The 17,432-nt window shown below is 48.1% G+C and overlaps 7 protein-coding genes across 7 annotated transcripts; 3 read left to right on the forward strand and 4 right to left on the reverse strand.

Moving 5' to 3' along the window:
* Positions 1-6: 6 nt before the first annotated feature.
* Positions 7-1,584, forward strand: BP5553_08125 (uncharacterized protein; the record flags this gene model as incomplete). Its single annotated transcript, XM_032016748.1, has 1 exon — positions 7-1,584. One exon carries the CDS (start codon positions 7-9, stop codon positions 1,582-1,584), a length of 1,578 nt encoding a protein of 525 aa, XP_031867039.1.
* Positions 1,585-1,731: 147 nt separating this feature from the next.
* Positions 1,732-2,427, reverse strand: BP5553_08126 (uncharacterized protein; the record flags this gene model as incomplete). Its single annotated transcript, XM_032016749.1, has 1 exon — positions 1,732-2,427. The coding sequence occupies one exon, from the start codon at positions 2,425-2,427 to the stop codon at positions 1,732-1,734; it is 696 nt and encodes a 231-aa protein (XP_031867040.1).
* Positions 2,428-5,307: 2,880 nt separating this feature from the next.
* Positions 5,308-5,846, forward strand: BP5553_08127 (uncharacterized protein; the record flags this gene model as incomplete). The annotated part of the gene is made up of 3 exons (XM_032016750.1): positions 5,308-5,549; positions 5,634-5,706; positions 5,757-5,846. The coding sequence occupies 3 exons, from the start codon at positions 5,308-5,310 to the stop codon at positions 5,844-5,846; spliced, it is 405 nt and encodes a 134-aa protein (XP_031867041.1).
* Positions 5,847-6,366: 520 nt separating this feature from the next.
* Positions 6,367-7,865, reverse strand: BP5553_08128 (Uncharacterized protein; the record flags this gene model as incomplete). The annotated part of the gene is made up of 4 exons (XM_032016751.1): positions 6,367-6,626; positions 6,673-7,105; positions 7,156-7,611; positions 7,662-7,865. 4 exons carry the CDS (start codon positions 7,863-7,865, stop codon positions 6,367-6,369), a joined length of 1,353 nt encoding a protein of 450 aa, XP_031867042.1.
* Positions 7,866-8,132: 267 nt separating this feature from the next.
* On the forward strand, positions 8,133-8,462 carry BP5553_08129 (uncharacterized protein; the record flags this gene model as incomplete). The annotated part of the gene is made up of 1 exon (XM_032016752.1): positions 8,133-8,462. The coding sequence occupies one exon, from the start codon at positions 8,133-8,135 to the stop codon at positions 8,460-8,462; it is 330 nt and encodes a 109-aa protein (XP_031867043.1).
* Positions 8,463-9,204: 742 nt separating this feature from the next.
* BP5553_08130 (uncharacterized protein) lies at positions 9,205-11,536 on the reverse strand (the record flags this gene model as incomplete). The annotated part of the gene is made up of 3 exons (XM_032016753.1): positions 9,205-10,895; positions 10,957-11,167; positions 11,333-11,536. 3 exons carry the CDS (start codon positions 11,534-11,536, stop codon positions 9,205-9,207), a joined length of 2,106 nt encoding a protein of 701 aa, XP_031867044.1.
* Positions 11,537-12,122: 586 nt separating this feature from the next.
* Positions 12,123-15,378, reverse strand: BP5553_08131 (Ypt of gyp1p; the record flags this gene model as incomplete). The annotated part of the gene is made up of 3 exons (XM_032016754.1): positions 12,123-14,166; positions 14,219-14,832; positions 14,884-15,378. 3 exons carry the CDS (start codon positions 15,376-15,378, stop codon positions 12,123-12,125), a joined length of 3,153 nt encoding a protein of 1,050 aa, XP_031867045.1.
* Between the last annotated feature and the right edge of the window lie 2,054 nt (positions 15,379-17,432).

A 17,432-nucleotide genomic window follows, 5' to 3' on the forward strand; every position in this document is an offset into this window, starting at 1 on the left:
AATAAAATGTCCCTCTTCACCCTCCCGCTCTCCGCCGCCACTCAAGCAACGACTTCCCGCGTAAATATTCCTCATGGCACATCTCTCCCCACACGAAAACGCAAACGCCATCGCTCCCTCTCTCCGCCCTCCTTTGAACCCTACAGCCACCATACGGATAACCTTCACGCGGCTTCAACAAACCCATTGAGCTTAGCCCCCGATGAAATTTCCCAGTACCGGCTCGCGGGTCTTTCCCTCGATGAAGAATTACCGAATCAAAGGGGCGTGAACGACTGGCCACATCGTGGATTTCCACGGGAGAAGGAGTTTTTCACGCCTCCGCCGAAGGTAAAAATTCGGGAGGGAAAAGGGAAAGGAAAAGCGGTATATGCGAGCCAGGATGAAGGAGATGGGGAAGAAGGGCAAGAAACCCGGCATACAGCATTGGTGGAGGAACAACGGCCGCGAGGCCATATGCTGCGAATACAACACTTGAGCGTCTTAACCGCAATCCTACACAAAAGCCTACTAGATGGAGATATCCGGCGTGCAACACGAGCGTATAGTCTACTGCTCAGGGCAGAGTTCGGGGGAAAGGCTCTGGATATAAAATCAACGGGATACTGGGCCATCGGCGCAGAATTACTAGTGCGGAGCCTCGATCGGAGGCGGAGGCGTAATATTTTCTTCTACGAGTCAGGCTATGATTCCGAGTTGGACTTGGACGAAGAGCCACCGCAAGAAGAGGGACATGCTGCAAACGAAGCGGACACTATCAACAAGGAAAAGAGATGGGGAACAGCAACCGGGCTTTCAAACGCAAAATCATTCTACGAAACTCTCATTTTACAATACCCCTATAAAAGGCAATATCACGACTATGCCAGTGCTCTTGATGTCTGGCCGGCCATGGCAGCATGCGAAATTTACGGGATCCAGTACGAGCAACGTTCTGCGTTACGGAAGATAAAGTCCTCTTCCTTCAGGTACCCATCGCACGAGGAATCGGAAGATGAGAGGGTCACCTCCGACGATGAAGAAGGATCCCCATCTTTAAGAACGGAATCATCGCGCCATCGCCGCACTCGGAAACGCCGCGAGAGAATGGAACAGGTATGGTCTCGTAGAGATAATATTCGTCTGGACGCCTTGACCGCAGCAGAGGGGCTCGCGTCACGGATGGACGAGGCCTTGAACCACACCCCGTTCGATCGTAGCCATGATATGCTACATTTGCGCGGCATGTTGGCGCTGTATATTGGGGATCTAAGCGTACCCGAGATGCCTGACTCAATTAATGATGATGAAGATATGAGCGGAGACCGGGAGCATGAAAGTATAGTAGATAAAAGAAAACGGGATCGTGAGAATATAGAGCGACTGCTTTTATTCCGGGAACGTGTTGATCACCATAAGCTTGGGAGGCAGAAGAGGACCAAGGAGTGGGCTAGAGCTAGGGCGTTCTTTGACAGCAGCGCGAGAGAAGGAGGGGAAGCAGTCGCGTTGGACACGTTGGATGAGAATGCGGACGTGGACGTGGATATGGATATGGATATGGATGGGGAGCAGGAAGAAGACAATCTTTACGATGCTGGTGATTAGAATGGTACCCAGAATTATTAAAATAATGATTATTATATCTATGTAAATACTCCGGTATGCTATGCAAAACAGTATTAAACAATTTACACCGAGTCTCGGCCATCAACATCATAAACATATCCATCTTATTTCCCTCGTCATCACAACTTATCGATGATAAACAGTCCAATCAGTCCCAGCAACATCCGCATAACACGAACTGGGCTTCCCAAAGGGATGTTCCGCCCCACTGCCCTCGCTGCACTGGGGCAGCAGCACAACATCCGCACACTCCTTGGGTGTATCGACAAAATGTTGCTTCACAAAGACTAGCACAGCGGGTCCATACATAAGGTCCTTCATACAAGCGTAGAATCCTTCCCCGGCCGAGCTATACAAATTCGAAATCTGATCGGGGAACCTAGTAATCCCCACCCCGGATGTTCCAACACCAGCGTTTATGCTCAAGTCAATCTCCGCATCTTCTGGGTTTGAGCCCGGTGTGGGAGTGGGGAAAGGCGGGTTAACGACGATGCCGCCGGGGAAGAGAGGTGTTCCTTCGTCGGAGAGGACATTCCCGTGCCCGTAGCGGATGTCTTCATCGGTGCCGTTGGCGTAGAAGATCCGGCCGGAGGTGGCGGTCTCGTTGGGCTGGAGGACAGCGAAGGCCAGTCCAGCACCAGTGTGGTAGGATGTCAAGACGTAGTTTTGGATGGAGGGGTTGAGATCGTTGGATTTTACGTCTGCTACGAGGCGGAAGTTTTCTGAGGAGAGGCGTTCTGGGTATTTCGGGGAGGTTGTTGGGGTTGGGGAGGAGGCGGCCATTGTGCTCAGAAGAGCGATGGTGGCGGCTTTGAAGAACATCTTGAATACTTTTGTTTATATTGAAAAGAGAGATTGAAAGTGATGAAGCTTTTTCTAAATTGCTTGATCTGATATAAGACTGTGGAATGTAGTGTAGAGAGAATGGAAACAAATATTTGGTCGGATGGCCTGCTCCCTTTATACATCCTAATAGATCGCCACTGATCGACGGCCACCAGTTGGCGTCCCCATAGATATTATCAATGGAAATCAAACTACCATGGTGTACCTGGGTGCGGTGCTTACCTCGGGAATTATTGAACACGAGAGAAGAAACATCACGAACCAAGACAGGAAGTAGAGATCCGAGAAAACTTAATGTCGAGAACACACCGTAGGCATTGGAATAATCGATACGAGATGTACGTGGTGTACTTCGTAACTGCAGTGGAATACGAGGCTCATTTCTAGGTTTGCCACGACGTCATGAAGGATAAATACCCCTGGGGGGCTGGAGGTGGTGGGAGTTGAGATCGTGGCGCAGCTTTACCGATTCCCGGACTAAAATATGTGGTAAGCAGCTTCATAAGATCTCAGCTACACGCAAGAGAAGTCTCTTGTCAGACATTTTGCTATTTGATTAGTATATTTCCTAGGGTAAGGATGAATTCCAATCTTCAATTTTATGAACCATTTGCGAGTGCTAATCGCCAAAGGTGCCAGGAGCGTCCACTTCGTATTCTTGCCCCTACAAGTACCCCCGCAAGCCTATTATAAGGCACTCCCTACACGTCGTACAGGGACGAAGTAACGTCAATATCAACACCAGTCCTCTGCATTAATATCATCCAGCCTCCAGGTCCTTACCGCTGATTAGGCGACGGGCCTATTCCATACGGACTTAAGAGATGGCGCATAGCCTCAAGATCACTTGATCAAGAGCCTCAAGTCTTGGTGGCGTGAATCTGCTTGCAATCAAGGGTCCGCCGTCGCAACACAGTTCGCGTTGAACTCCGTCCGTTTTCTTTCTCGTGCTTCAGTTGGATTTGCGTCTAGTGACCTCAAGGCCTCAGTCGTCCTTTTTGCTGGTAGGGGTAAAGTGACCCTAGCAATGATACAATCAACAGATTTTCTGAAATTCCACCAATTCTTTTTCTTGAATCGACCCGCAGGTTCGGATTCCGGTTGCGGTGTACCAATCACCCGAATATGCAGTAAACGTTGAATACGTTTCTTCCGTTCTTTGAATGAGTTAGCCGCCCAATGTATTATTCTGCGAAGCCGCTTTACATAGCCATTTGGTGGGTATACCTATTCTTCCCGTTTGTACCGCGACCTCCACGCCACCTTGGCGAGCTTTCTTTGACCATCCAAGCACTTGTGTGACCAAAGCCCGCGCCCATAACGGGCACCTCATCAGCTGCGTCTCGATTATTTCTAGCCCGAGTGACTGGCCGGTTCGCTGCTTTCTCCGCTGCTACCAGTCTCGGGCCCGCGAATGCCTATTGTATGGTACCCGTTTCGAGACCCCCAAACACCTAGAGATACTGTTCTGTGAAAATCAGTTCGTATTTCCTCCATCAGAGTGGGATTTATAATGGTAGCTACTCTTCCATCTCAGAACCCCAGCTGCCCCAATGTATGATTGACTTGTGCCTCGACTTGCGGCCTCTCGGTACTCTCCTACAGTTTTCAAATTTGATAATTCGAGGGTTGAGCAAATGGGTGCAGAATCGAGGGCGTTTAGGTAGCGATCCACTTCTCACAGCATCAGAGAAACATCCCTGGCTATCAATTCGACAATATACCGTCAGCCCATCATCCTTGAGCAACCTGCGATGATTAGCTTTTTGAAATCCTATGGGGTTTCTGTGGTACGACGAGTGGGATAACCTGCGATCTTCGATACTCTGCTCTCAAACCAGTAGTTCTGTCCACAGTTGCTATGACTCAACACGAGCGGAGACCGACTGAGCACCTAAATTATCCCACATACCTTACTCACCAAACGTCGCCATTTGGCAGGAACTCCTGGGCCACTCAGCTACAGCTAAACTTTCGCTCGACCGACACTTTCCTCGATAATGCACACCAATCAAGGTGTCAGCAGAGAAGTAGAGTTTTCCATACGTGCACACTTGAAACACAATACTATATAAGTTAAAATACGCAAAAGGTATCTTAGCAGGTAGGTTGGTGAGTAACTTGGGGGAAACCCCGAGTGAAAGCCTCAACAGGTAAGTGGTGTATTTCTTTTGCATTTTTTTCGGGTTGATCCCTTCAATATTTCCATGGATGATTTAGCCAACACATCTTTTTACCTCTGCTATTAGATTTAGGTATTCATATTTCTTTCTTATTATTCTTTTCTATCTCTGTTCCTTTTCCCCCCCTATCCATCAGGCAATCGGGCAACCCTTCGTACCTTCCCCTATGTTAAGCGAAGCGAGACGATATATAATCCGAAGCATAACACATATCCATCATGGAGTATCTAATGATTAAAGAACAAATGACAAACTTAAGACTTGCCGCTAGATGAAAGAATTTTCTAGAATAAGATGGCTCGAAAAGCGAGCGGTCCAAACGACTAGTTGCGCAACAAGTCACCATTCGGATCCCGTGAGAGGATTAATAAACTACCTTCGTGAGTTCCGGAAGCGCCAGACGTTCTCTCTTATCTCTTTCCTTGAATCCCCGCATTTCCTTCCATAAGTCTAACTAATATCTAATTAATATTGCCAATAAGGATATCACGTGGATACGCGTTGAAAGTGGGTACCCGTGCGGCGGGACGCGTCAACCACAGGGCGTCGAGGGCGCCAAGGGGGCGAGTACAACACCAGATAAATGACCGTCAACCCCGCAGGTACCTCCGATTCCCCTCGGGCAAAGTTCATATATCTTCAAAGGCCATAATCCATCGCATTCTCCAACACAATGTCCCCGCCAATTCTCTTCAACCCAGCCCAGCATGCACACCTCTTCCCCTCTCTAGTCTTAGTCCACAAGACATGTATCACCTCGGCACCCTACACAATCGCCACCTTTCTCCCACCACTACAAGAAGATCTCATGGCTTCCTGGTGGCAAGACCGGATTGATGAAGTATCCGCTGGTACTCGACAAATTATCATGCAAATGGCGCCAAACCAAACAACTGGGGCGGAAGAGTTGGCCGGGTATGTGATGTTGAGTATGCCGTTTGCACAGACAGGACCATTCCGGGGGTATGTGGAGAAATTGCTAGTGTTGCCGGAGTATAGGAAGATGGGTTTTGCGAGGGCGATGATGGAGAAGTTGGAGGAGGTTGCGAAAAGTGCAGGGAGAGGATTATTGGTAAGTTTGTCCGGTGCTTGTGAATGGTATGTTAGCTAATTGGAACAAAGATGCTGGATACGGAAGTGGGAAGCCCGGCAGAGGTTGCGTATCCGAGACTAGGATATATTGATGTGAGTTTTGTTCCGCCTGCCGTCTAGGAATTTGATTTAATGCCGAGTTAGCTTGGAGTTATACCTAAGTACGAAATTTCCCCTCTTGATGGGAGCTTGAAGGATGGGAGGTTCTTCTATAAGGACTTGCGGACGAGTAACGAGAGTGCTTAAGAGTGTATGGCCCGGCCCAGAAGGATCTTTAGATTATTCCTTCCCGCTAACAATGGGATCAATATAGATCATAGATAAACTAGACTCTCCAGACACATGATGAGAAAACAAGAGAGTTTTCTGTGGCATAGTGCAATATCTGGCGAGCTGTCATTTTAGCAAAAGATCATCAATCACATCCGTAGTATCATGTTATCTACAGCTCCGAAGGGCTATGAAGTCTTCTCATTTTCCTTAACTCAGCCCTAGTAGGATAGCCGCATTTCTTTTCGCAAAGCTGCTCTACCTTTTTCCGTTCTTCTTTACAGTTTAAGTTTCCCAGTAATTTTACCTTTCAAATATTAGAGTTCACAACGCCTCGCCATAAATAGTGCCACCTCTGATTTGCCCATACTCAAGGAGATTGCACTCGGAACAACTCACCAGCCTTTGCACCCTGAGGCCTAACGAGATGGAACTTCTTCTGTTGGCCGTACACCCAATCCCAACGCTTCCCCTCATCGACCCAATAAATATCCTCTTCAAGATAAAAATACATAGTGGCGTTACGCTCTGGAACAAAATGGGTAGCATACAGCTCAACGCTGTAGTAGGTGTTGTCTAAAAGAGGGAGGTCTCCAAGTACCGGGACCTCATCTTGTTGATTAGACATACCTACCACAGATTAGACGTGAGAGGAAATAAACAGGATTTAGCTGACCTATAAGTGTACCGGCTGAGTGGCCCCAATCCCCAATAGGGTGTGAATATATTTTCCCTTCGATGCCCTCGCTGTGCATTTGTTTCAATGCGTTTTTCAATATCGTATTGCCTGAACTCCCAATTTTCATATTCGATTTCACAATATCTTGCAGCCGATTCGCTGTCTTCAGTCCATTGAGTAGACCTTGAGGGATGTCAGACTCCGTCTCTCCTGGATGGAGCACATAGGCCAAATGCTGTGTGTCAGTGTTTAAACCCAACGCCGTTACGCCGAAATCGACATGCAGCACATCGCCATACTGTATAGCGCCCGATTTGATCTCGGTGCCACTCCCGAAAATATCTTTATCATCGAGAATATTTACGCTTGGCATGAACCAAGTGGTATAGTTTAGCTGCTGGATCTTCTCGCGCATCCACCACTCAACATCCTGCTACAATTAGCAAGTGGACTTCCATAATTGGGAAATAAAAGGCATACCTCGGTAGTGGTCTTTCCGGGAGTGATAACCTTCTCACTAAACCCCTCCGAAATAATCGCCCAAGCTGTCTCTTGCAATTTCCGATACCAAGGCAAGCGCTCCTTGACCATCGTTCCGATATACTCAACCGCAACCATCGGCTCACTCACCACCTTCTTGCTCCATTTCTCCCCTAATTCGCCTATGATTGTCTCATACTCACCAGCATGCAAGCCACTACTGAAAGAAATATCTGTATCAATATTAAGGGCGATAGAAGCTGGATTTTGCTCCTCGAGAACCTCGAGTATGTCGGACCATACTTTTGGCGTGTTGTCGATCCAGGTATATGCCGACTTCACCCCAGCAGTGGCATTTGCAAGAAACAGCTGGACAGTGCGGCGACGGGCGGAGAATTGGGTAGCTGATTTGAGGGACCAGAAGACGGTATCCTCAGCATATTCTTTCTGGCTCATCTACATAATTCATCAGTACTATAGCGTTGACCATAGATGAAGTAACTAACTAGCCAGGCATCTACTCCGTATTTTTGTAATATGTGAGGTATATTGGAGACTCGCTGGTCCCTCAATGCGTCTTGAATTACAGCTTGCTCTCGTAGCGGTGGCAGTGCCTGGTATTTAGGCGCTGTGTCTAATGGCCCAGCGGACGCAATTGACGAGAACAGTATTTGAAGGCAGAGTGCATTCACAATATTTAATTGCAACATCTTCGGCTATAAGCAAGTAAGGAATTCCAGAGGAACTTGTATACTGCTTTCCACTTGGGAGTACTTACGCGTCAGCGCATGTTATCGAAAATGGGGTTGTCTTGCTCAATTGCGGACTACGGTGACCCCGCTTCTACCCCTGAACTCCCCGTTTTGCTCACCTCCCTCTCCAAAACTTCAAAACTCCAACCCCCTTAGACAACACTCAATACCACCTGCACTAATAGGCATTCGGCCAAATTTTTAGCCTGCACATCGAGCAATACAATGTCTCTTTGTCGGAGGTTACGGAGAAAATTACGGATGAAGAAAAAGAAAGATAAGCCCGTACCTGCTGTCGTCGCCCCAGCCCCGCAAGTCAGCCCAGAAAACGACACCGACCCAACGCGTATTACTTCTCAGCAAAACCGCAGTCCATATAGTGTTACTATAGAGGAAAGAATCCGCTATCAGAGGGTAGTTCTAGGGATGACAGATGATCAGATTCGAAATGCTTTACCCCCTGGACATTACGATATTACCCTTGTTGCGGACAGCCCGTCGCGGCCCTCAGGCCCGGGAGATATAGCATATGTATATATGGAGCCTGCCCGATAATAGGGGCGGCTGTCTAGAAGCCCCTTGGATTTTCCCTCTGCATACACAGCGACTGTAGTGTCAAATAGCCACTGTCGATAAGCAGGCTCAGATCTGTTGTCTCGAGACAGATCGGCGTCAAAACAATACCCTTTCCCAGAAGTGCTCCCCTTCCTTCACAGACAAACAATGGGCAGCACGCCGCCCCAATCCCAACGGGGTGGCCGGGGGTCTGCCTTCCCAACAAGTCTTTAAAGATTCGAGAGAGATAGACAGTACTACCTGTGGATGGAGGAGTATGACGCTGGAGAAGAGAGACGCTGGCCCTGGGGGAAAGGATAGCAGAGGATGGGGCGGAAAATACGCTAGAATAAAATTTCGAGACATGATGCAAAAGCCCGATCTTTAAATTTTGCGAGCCACTCTGCAGGATGTACCGAAGTCCGCTTTCGATGTATTTCAGCTATTTGTCAACGCTCCTCTAAGAGGTCATCGTCACTCCTGTGGTCCAAACCAGGCTTTGGGAGATCAATTTCTATCTGATCAGATGCTGCTTAAACTGAGCCGTGGGTGAGCAAACCTGGGCCGAGGATAAGTAACCCTAAGTCGGCAGTGAGCAAACCTGAACAAGGGCCTGATCTAATGAGCAATTAGTTTGGGCTCCTGGGCTAAAATAGAAAAGTTAGAAGATTTTCTCGGGGTCAACTCCTCGTAAGTTCATAAAGTATATTAAAAGAGCTGACCCGGAAACCCTGTCTAATTCTTAAACGAGGCGAATATCCCTCCCTATAGCCTTCAAGTCTTCATATTTGAAGGCTCCGCTTTTCACATCCATCGTGTTGCTAGGCCCATGCAAAAGCATGTTCCAGAACCTGAGTATATTGCCCGCAGATTCTTCATCGTTATCATTATAAGCGTCTTCATTCAGAACAACGAAATACCCTCGGCGATAGTATTCATGTTCATGTACACCTGTTGGTTCAAGGATCAGACCATGGATATTATCAAACGATCCTATCTCATAATTATCCTCAGATGTATCCAACCTCATCGGCAGGCAATGAACTGTGCAGCCTTCATGCAACTCCCCAAAATCATGATTGAGGCTCATTTGGATGGTGTTGAACGAACACATATTCGTTCTTGACCGGCCATGAAGGCTGATTGGAGAAGTGATGACTGTTCCCCGAAGCTTGATATGGCCATCAGTAACCGGACCGTACGGATCTGCTGGATCTTCCAAGACCACCTCTGCCTCGAGAATTTGGACCAAGTCATGATTATGACTTAGTTGGTCTTCGATAACTTCAAATCCAACAGACCCAAAACCATCACTATCAAGCGACGCCCAGGACCACGATGGTGCTCGGTAACGTGGACTTCGAATGGCGGATGAATTTAGATTTGTGTGCCACAAGAGTTGCTCAACCAAAGTCTGTGGCGAATTCCACAACCCAGCCAAGTACTCCTCTGGTGGGATCAGTAATCTAGCAATACCTGAGATCGCGTAGAAGATGTCTTTCTGTGGAAAAGTCAAATCTCTTTTCGAGTACTGATAGATTGCACTATCCCACATGTAGTACCGATCATGCTCTGGAGGAGTTTGCTTGAATCGTCGTTTGTGGTCTTCCTGGATAGTATGACGATCCAAGCTGATCTTCGTACCTTCGTCCAAAGCGATTTCAGCCCCGCCAGGATGACTCTCACAGGCTCTGAGTTCACAACATTCCCAGAAAACTTGCCCTTTCCCATAATGCAGCACTCGTGGTGACAGCATAATCTCCTGAAAGACCCAACCTCGAGTGGACAATGGGCACGCGTCAATCTCAGAGTTCCATATGCGATTCGGAACGCAATAGAATGTTCGGTGAGACTCATCAGGCCAAGTAGTCTTGATCCTGCATGGACTGACCAAAAGCGGATGTCGGTCATCGAAACACCCTCCGCGGCCGTCTCGAGCTTTCGTTGCTGCAATATTACACCAAGAGTGGCGGTAGACTTCTCCCATCATAGCAGCCTCTCGCTTCCAGTCGTCACTAGATCCTTGGATGATACAAAGACTGTCTATCCAAAGATATCGGATTCCAAGATTCCGTGTAATTCGAATAGCCTCTTGGAACGTTCTCGGAAGGTCGAAGTATGGGATATCTTCAATGAATTTGGCGAACGTGTCACCTATCAAAGTTAAGGGAACTGCGCTACCCCAACAATGTGACAACGTCATGTATTTAGTATTACGCTCCAAACTTTCTGACAAGCAGAGAGAAATTGAACAATCGTTCAGTAACCCGAGATCAAGAAGTCTAGTTGGGAGGAATGCATCGTTCAACACGTGCTTCTTGCAAATAGTGTGATTTTCTGAACATTCCTTAAGCCAACGTTTGGCAATGGCGTATGTCCTTTCCGAGTTGGAACTATACGAGATTCTCGTCGAGATGTCTGTTTTGGACGTATCTAGTTGATAAGACTTAGCTTTGAGAGCTGAGATCGCTCCCCGAGGTCACTTATGACTTACCCGTATCTGGCACCAGGATCATGAGCTCACTCCATCCCAAAGGAGGCCCTTCATCTGAGGACTTCCACATTTGTTGAAGCGCTTGGATATATAAACTTGATTTAGGTCTGATGACATGATATTCTATCCATTCAGCTTCATCGATGCCAGCCCTAGTGTCCTCCGAGAGGTAACTCCAGAACAGCCAGCAAAGGTGACAACCATCAACTACCTGAAATCGAGCAGTCAGCTTGGCAGCAATTGCCTAATCCAAGATGTCCCTAGAGCAAATGGGGCAGCAGATGTCCGAGGAAGCCGAGGAGCAGAGTACATGATTTGCAAACGAATTGTCCTAAAGAAATCGGGAAAATAGAATCGGGAACCCGGTTTCACCTACTGCCTGCTTGAAATCCTCAACAGATTGACCCGGCTTAGATTCTTCGCTCATACGCCCGAAAGCGGTGTAGATGCCATCGTGCTGAAAGTCCAGCTTCGCGTGGAAAAGATCTTCGCAAAACCCGCATAGTTGAGAACTTCCCTCATAAGTTGCCATGGCAATATCGATCCATCGTTCTCGGGAGCTCATAGCATCTGAAGGCATAGCTAAGTGATTAGGAACTTCGCTCAATCCGGATTCATCACGTCCTGGAGACCAGCAGAGAATGTGTCTTGGCGATCCCGAGGATCTGCCGGGGTGCGACTTGCTCGTTGCGCCTTCAGTATCGATCCGGTGTGCATCAACCTCCGATATCGTGCTTCTATACTGTTTCAATATAATTTAGATAGTCTGCGTATAGCACTATATTCTGTTATTCGAATATCTGGCCGGTCGCAAAGTTTTCTAGAGACTGCTAGATGCAGTAGAACTTTGGAATAGGTAGAAATGTAAAACATGTTCAGCCAGTGCACTTGTCACTAAGAATCATCTAGCAACTATAGCAATCAACTGAGCAACACTCTGTGTCAATGAATGATGATACTCTCTCGAATTAAACAGTATCTTTCAACTTTCGTCATACAAAGTTATACGTACAGTACGTGCTAAATGGCAACCTGCCAATCCCATATATCCAGATCCTATCACACTGTCAACTTCTGCACCCCGGGTATTTATTCGCACAGCAACCTATGCCACATCGTATTTTCAAATCAACACAATCTACAGGTATCCATCACCATCAATTCCATTAACTGCCTTGAACAGTAACCTTCTCATTTACACTTGCAACACTGGCAGTCCTCTTCCCCCAACCAGTCCAGAACCCACCACCACCCGTAGCAGCTGGCGAGGCGCTGGAAGGAGTCTCAACTTTCGCCGTTGGTCCCTTACTCAGATACCCGCCTAGCCCAATTGTAGCACTACGTTCTATCATAGGCTGACTAGGGCTCGAGCGATGAAGCGCGATGGAAGGAGCCTCCCCAAGCCCAGACCCTGGAGCCGAAAGCCCCAGCATCTTCCTCAAACTCTCCAGCTTAGCTTTCGCCTCTTCGGCTTCTTGCTTTGCAACAGCCTCAGCAGTTTTAGCTTGCACAAGTTCGAGGACCAGGGCGTCGGCATCGACGTCTAGTTTTGGCGGCGTAGCGAGGTCAGATGAGGAAGATGTGCGGTTAGGGTGTTCGGAATGGTTGTTGAGGGCAGCATTGGGGTTTATTAGACTTGATGTGCGCTTGTTGTATGTAGGAGCAGCAATAGAGCGATTTGAGTTTGTGCGGCTAAGTTTGAAGCCCCGGAGCCCATTGCCGTTAGAAGTGCGTGATGGCCATTCGCTCTCGGTGTCTTGGGATCCATCCGGTGTTGTAGCAGCACTCTTCCTCGCCCGGAGATCGTGGACTTGCTTCTCTAGTCGCTGTTTATCTGCATGAGCATTTCTGGCGTATAGATGGCCTTCTTTCACCTGGTCCTTCAGATTGGAAATCTCTTGTTGTTGCTCTGACATCCGTCTGCTAAACTCCTGTGTTTTGGATACCTCGATGATGAGCTGTTCTTTCGAGCGAGCAAGTTCTTCCCGTAGTTGAGACTTGGATTGCATCATCGAGGATCGGCGATTGGACGTAGGCGCAGAAAACCGGTCTTCTACATGATCAAGCAAGGCAGAGAGGTCAAGGTGCTCCGGAGCGGCATGTACATCTTGTGTCGGGTCTTCTTCTGGGACTTCCGTCTCTTGAATGATATCATCATTCTCTTCCTCACTGGCCATCGCATCGGCGTCCCCCACAGGGACAGCTTTTACCGTCTCGAGACTTTCATCACTTATGGAGGATTTAACTGTTTCAGAGCTGGCCTTCTTCCTTAGCCCATCAAGAAGAGATCTAACTGCTTGTCGATCCTCGTCCCGCTCTTCCCTCTCTCGTTGGAGCTGTGTAGCCAGAATAGCGTGGTCCCTTTGCATCTCGCTGAGCGCCGTCAACAGATCCTCAATCTGGCCATGCAGATTCTTATCCTTGTTCGATTTCGAAGCGTTGCCCAAAACAGACTGCGCCCTGAGCGATGCAGCATCCGCATTGGATGAATCACGAAACACCGAGGTGGCATCCGTTGACGAGCTTATCATGCTATCCGACGCCCCACCACCCTCCATCGAGTTTAATGTCGAAGCAATGCTTTGCTTAGAAGGGGATCTTCGCAAGAAGCTTACAGGTCGACCAGGCGCAGCGAGGTTAGGACTTAGACTTGTTGATTTGGTCGCATTGGATCCTAACCACAGACGGCCTAGGAAGCGCGACGCGGCCGAACCGACAGATTCTGCTGGAATTGCAGCATCCGTTGCCCCTCCTTCCTTAAAGCTCAACTCTAATGCCTGGAGGTTATCGTGGGTGACAACCCCCGTAAGACTGACGAAATCATTGACAAACTCGTCCGCATTATAATGGTAGCAATCCCAAAGCCCTCTCGACAGGAGTAATTGCATAACATCTTCGAATTCCGTGCAAGCCAAGATTTTCTGCTCATTCTTTCGCATCAGCGATAATGCAACTCTCATTATTGTCTCCGAAGCACCTTCAGCGAAGATAACATCGTATATGCGGAAAAGCATTGGTAAGGGACATGTGACAGCGAAGAATGATAGGAACCATTGCGAGACATATGCGGGTTCAATTTGAAGAAAATCCAAGTGGCTCGAAAGATTGGGGAGGTGTTGCTTGAGTAGCTCGCGGAATTGATGAATGCGAACATGAAGTCCCGATAAATCCGGGAGAAAGCAGCTCCGAAGATCGTAGTGCTCCATTAAGCTGTAATCCATTAGCATGCACAGGTGATACTCGATTTCCTCAATTTACATACCGTACAAGCACGCAAAAAGCTTCCTTGTCACCCATATGCATAAGCAGAGGGCCAACAAGAAAGCCCAGTCCCTGACAATACCCTATCTTCTGATCATACAAGCTGAAGCATTTCAGCACTCTCCCCAACATCCGCTGACCGTCTCCATCGGGGTCGCGAAACATCTCTACTCCTGGGAAGCTTCTTCCGAGATCCTTCCCAATTATCCCCTCGTATGGGCTCGACTCGCCACAAAGCCTGTCGAACTGATCCTCCAACAGTCTGTCCCTTGCGCCGGACATGCTCTGCCATACAACTCCCCGCAGAGGCGGTGGGATACCGCTTCTGATCTTCTTAGAAAGTAATGTAGGCAGACATTGTGCCGTCCTTGTGTAATCCTGAACCAGGGCGGCGTAGAATTCTAGATCCGTCATAGGAGGGGCAGGTATCATGGAGTATCGTAGGGATAGTGGAGTCGGGCCATTTACCAGCTTTTTTAAATGCTGTATGGAAGGCGGTCTGGATTGGCTTCGGTTTCGTATCTCGACCGCTTGGGTTTTGGCAATGCCAGATTTTGGATTCGTGGCTAAGAGGTTGTTTTCCTGCTCAAGTCTAGCTAGCAGCAAGGCCGTAGACTAAATCAAAAGATTAGCATCAACTTATCAAGGCCGGGCAGGGACTTGTACATCTTCCGAGGCTTCATTTCGAGGCTCCTTCTCCTCGCTCCTCTCAAGCTCCTCCCAATTGACCTCCCCATTTTCTGCGGTCTCAGAAGTATCACTGCCGCTCTGCGAATCTCTATTTTCTGGGTCGTTTTCTGAGCCATTTTCGCTCGGCACCTCATTCCCATTTGGGTCCATCGCTATAATAGTGGGCGAACCCTCCTGTGTTTGCATTTCCTCCTCCTCATCCTCTGGTATTATATCCGACGTATCCTGTCTCGCGGTATCCTGGTTCCGAGCATCTTCTTCGGGTGCAGCAGACCCTCTTTTAAGCTTGGTTGAGCCGAGTATACTGGAACGAGTATCGACCGTCAAAGCTGGGGGCTCCGATAATCGTACTGTGACCATTGAGTCGTGCTGCATCGAAAGAGGGACATCGGGGGAGGCAAAGTCGGCTTCCGTCTCCGTATCTGCGGGCGCCGAGGGCCCCGCAACCTTTACCTGGTGTTCGGCGTCCATGGTGGAATGGGAGTCCATTTCCGATTCCAATTCAGTTCGGCTCAATCCAATTCAATGAAATGTATGGGATGGAGACGCTGTCAAATCCAACCCCGCTGGCTCTGATACCACTTGACACAGACTAGTAGCTCTGCCGAAGCCCCTCCAATGCTGGGATTTCTGCCGTGGTTTGATGTTCGCAATTCCTACTCAAAGTCGTCGTCAATTAAAATGTCAATCGAGCGCGTCCGGGGTGCCGCGGCACAGGAATCGAGCAAGCGGTACTCCGTATGTCTGTATCCTCTCGCTGACCTCGGTCTGCAAGTTGTATGATAGCTCCGTCTCCGAGTCTGCCAGCGTAGATAGCTGTTTGTTTTGCTTTGTTCCGTTTGGTCCCAACCACGCGTCGCAAGCTCCCAAGTTGTTTCGTCGCTGGCTGTCCTCGAGCAGTACCGTGCCCCTTTCCGCTGAGATAATAGCACCAAACGAGTGTTCACCCCACCCTGCAAAGCACAGTCATCTGCAAGCAAGCAACATATAAACAGCAAACAAAAAACTGCGTGAAAAACGAGCGGCGACGGCAACAGCCAGAAGACGGACAATAGGACAGCAGCGGTGAGGTTGGAACTTGGAGAGTCACATTGACTTGAAGTTGTAATAATCCCAATCAATGCTTAAGCTTGCCCGTGGATGGTGATTGGAGGACGCGGATCCACGGGTCCAAAGCCATAATCTACGAAAGTCGCGGATCTGCAGGGCTCAGGGGCAAAGGCGTTGTTGGCGAGAGGTCTAGATGGGCAATTGGTGGAATTGGCTGCTCAAGACGCGAGAACACAACCAACAACTCCCTTTTCACAACTTCATCCCCGAACAGAGTACTCGTATGCCTATACTATAATAGCAGCATAACGTTACCTATTTAGGACCACCTATTATATTATATCCTTTGCTACAGAGACGTCTAAGCTACCTACGTATCTAGGTGCGAAGTATGGCTCTACCAATTCCTCGCCAAGCTTCGTGTTTAATGTTAATTACCTCCGCACTACCCACCCTTGTGGCCCTTGATGCTCTTCAGCGCCAAGTCTAGTATAAATATACCCGATAATGTTCTATCAGAGTCGTTTTGGGCAGCGTGGCGACACATAGAGACTTGCCAAGAGTTTAAAACAGAATGCCGATAAATTGGACACGTTAATTTAGTTGGATTAATAGCACGATCCAAATTCGACGGGTTAATCGCACATCTAGAGTAGACAGCGGGGCAACAACTAGTGTTTTTAGAATATATACAGAGCGCAGCAACAAAAATTTTAATAAATATGGCAAGCGGCAATTTGATGTAAAGTGGACTAATAATACACACCAACTAAATCTTAACCCGATTAATCAAGTGGAGGAAATAGCGATGGAGCAGACTGAGGATGTCATTAGGTACCCGGTAGGCACGTAAGCCAAAGCTACACGCGCGGAATGCGTATAATAGAGCAAGCATCATAATCTCTGTATAGGAGGATTTTGACGATATGCGAATTTTAATGATTCAGGGTTTTTGTGGGTTGCAATAACTCAATATTTCTGAGACATTCTTTGTTTATGTAGATTTATTTATAAGGATTTTGGAGATACTATTTCCATCCTTCCAGTTTTGCAGGGGCATTTTCATATACTTTATCTCTAAACTACCAGGCGTGGGAGGGGGGGTGGGGGCTAAGACTCAACACCTATACGCGGTGTCCCCCACAAACCTCCACCTTTCATTCAACAACTGGCCCTTATCTCTCTTCTTTCCTACCTTCGTCTCCCGTTAACAAGCTCTAGAGATATCTTTTGCCCCTGTTTAGAGAGAAATACTTTAGATAGACTGACCCTGTCCCACTATTACCAGAGATAGAGTTAGATGAGCCATTTAATTCGTCTGATATTGAAATCTCATCTGTACGGAAGCGGTACGCTAATATTGGCTCAAAGAGCACCACCGATATGAGGGAGACGCTATTTAGAGACCACGTATTCTCGAAGAAGAGAATACATCGCCCTACTGATACTCGGGGAGCTCCTCCAACCCAATATAA

Source organism: Venustampulla echinocandica (assembly GCF_003357145.1).
Source record: "Venustampulla echinocandica strain BP 5553 chromosome Unknown scaffold_7, whole genome shotgun sequence".
In the NCBI taxonomy this organism is placed as follows: domain Eukaryota; kingdom Fungi; phylum Ascomycota; class Leotiomycetes; order Helotiales; family Pleuroascaceae; genus Venustampulla; species Venustampulla echinocandica.